A 2,294-nucleotide genomic window follows, 5' to 3' on the forward strand; every position below is an offset into this window, starting at 1 on the left:
TTTTTTTTTCCCCACTTTGAACACTAAAATTGACATGTGAACAATATGGTATCAACGTTGCTGATGAGCTTTAGCTTTTTCAATGCCCCTGGAAAGCAGGTTCTCTACTTTGGGAGAATCAGAAAAGCGCCGAGACAGGACAACACCATGTCCTGACCTTGAGAACACCATGTCATGTCCTGACCTTGAACTGAGGCAGCGGCGTTCAAAAGGCGTGATCGGAATGAAAGTCGTTGACGTAAGAGGCTGCTGCACGGCTCACTTCGCCGGCATGTTGTTGGAGGCCCACGGAAATGGCGGTAAGACCTTGCGCCAGCGCGGGTTCTGGAACCGAGGCCAATTCCTCATTTGCTTGGATCAGACGGCTGCGGCATTCATCCAGAAGATCGGACAAAACGTTGTATTGGATCACCAGGCGACAGATGAGGCTGGGCTGAGCCCCCATCCACGATTCCCCAGGAACGATAGTCATGAGATCATGGCGCTCTTGGCGGCTGCATTCAGTGAAGAGCTTGCTGACCACACACGATAATCGCCCTTCCTCAAGGTTGCGCATGGGGCTGCGCCCCGACGAGCCGGGCTCGGCCACAAACTCGTTGACATCTGCCAAAATCTACCAAACCCAGAGAAGTGGCACCGAGATGAGCACTCGAGCATCAGGACTGCACACCAAGTCAAAATGAATGTGTGTGTGTGTGCGTGTGTGTGAAGCATGTGTCGAGTCGTGGAGGGGTGACGGCAAGGCTGGTGGGGATCACAAATCTGACATTGAATCGCACGTGCGACGCTTGCGACACAATACTTACAAAAGCAACAAAAGCAACAAAAGCAACAAAAACAACAAAAACAACAAAAGAGAGAGAGGAAAAAAAAAAAAAAAAAAAAAAAAAGAGCAAAACAACACGAGAAAGGAGTCACAGGGCAGGTCAGGCTTCTGGGATTCGGGGCTGGGTGGTGTTTGTGCGCTTGTGCATCGGACAGCTGGAGAGCGTCGCTTGTGTGGAGCTGGGATGAGATGTGAGAGAACGTGGCGCTGGACTGCAGCTCGTTCGGGGGTCTCTACAGACCTTGAAAACGGCTCCAAATTGTTGGGCGGCTGCAATGACCTGAGGGTGGGGCGTGCCTTGGGATGTCAGGGCGGCACCGACAGAGAGGGGAAGTACAAAGCGCAGCTGCGCTGTCAAGTGGAGAATAGACTCGACAGCTTCCACGACGGCTGCATCTGATTCCCACGCATGCATGCGCCAGCCCAACATGTCCTCAAATTGGTACGAGGCGGCGGTGAGGGCAACGTCTTCGATGACCTGGCTCAAGGCGGCAGCGCTTGTGGTTGGCAATTCACGAGCCACCTCCATGAAGAGTCGGTTGGCACTGGCATGCAAGCAGTCGGACAAGACAACGGCGTAGCTCTTGGAGAGCTCTTTGGAAGAGTACATGGAGGGACCGCGCAACACTTTGGTGCGAACGTGCTCCAGGGCCACGTTGACGGTCGGGCAATTGCGCCGGCGCACCGATGCATCCATCACATCGTCCTAAGGAGCCCAGTAAAAAAAAAAAAACAAACATGGCGCAATTGCAATGTCCAGGGATCCAGTAAAACCATGAGCCGGCGTCGGAGACTCCTGGCAGGGGATGACACACGCACAAGCAGAGAAACTGCACAACGGAGCGCACTGACTTGGATGAGCATAAAGAGGTGCAGCAGTTCAACAGCTGCAGCCGTAGTAATGACAGCGTCCCGGTCGACAAGAGCTAGAGGTGTCTCAACGTCGGGTTGCGCTTGCAGAAGCACGAGCTGAGCACTGAGGTTGTGACGCTGGCGCGAGCGAGCAATGTTGAGAATGCTGGCGACACCTCGTTTCCACAACAGGTGATCGTGGCGGCGGTGTAGCGTAGCCAGGGTCTCATTGATGATGGCATCGACCACGTTGAGCTGTTCACCGACCAGTGCGTTGCAAACGGGAGTCGTCCGCGGCTCAAAGGAGCTGGCCGCTTGCAGGTTGTGTGTGATTGTGCGTTGTTGGCCCCGCTGGACACTGCTGGCGCGGTTGCGGTCCGACAACGCGGTTGCCGCGACCCAGCTGCTGGCATGCGCAAACCGAGGCAAACGGCGGGCACGCAAGGGATTCCGGATCCCTCGATTAGCCGCACCGCACCACACGGCCCGATCGGCAAGTGGCGCTGCCCTCAACACCCAGCCTCGCGTCCGCAGGCTCAACATCATATCGTTGACCCTGCCCAAATCTTACCCGACGCAACCAGCTACCCCAGGTGGGATAAGAGTGAAAATAGCA

The 2,294-nt window shown here is 55.3% G+C and overlaps 1 protein-coding gene across 1 annotated transcript in view; it reads right to left on the reverse strand.

Annotated features, from left to right (window-relative positions):
* Positions 1-205: 205 nt before the first annotated feature.
* Positions 206-2,294, reverse strand: part of MONBRDRAFT_12828 (uncharacterized protein) — a gene marked incomplete at both ends in the record, with an annotated part of 10,621 nt that continues 8,532 nt past the window's right edge. Inside the window, 3 exons of the mRNA XM_001750710.1 lie at positions 206-613; positions 1,068-1,532; positions 1,679-2,081. Coding sequence (XP_001750762.1) covers positions 206-613; positions 1,068-1,532; positions 1,679-2,081 — 1,276 coding nt within the window. The remainder of the gene's footprint in view (positions 614-1,067; positions 1,533-1,678; positions 2,082-2,294) is intronic.

This window comes from Monosiga brevicollis, genomic scaffold, assembly GCF_000002865.3.
Source record: "Monosiga brevicollis MX1 MONBRscaffold_46 genomic scaffold, whole genome shotgun sequence".
NCBI lineage: Eukaryota > Choanoflagellata > Craspedida > Salpingoecidae > Monosiga > Monosiga brevicollis.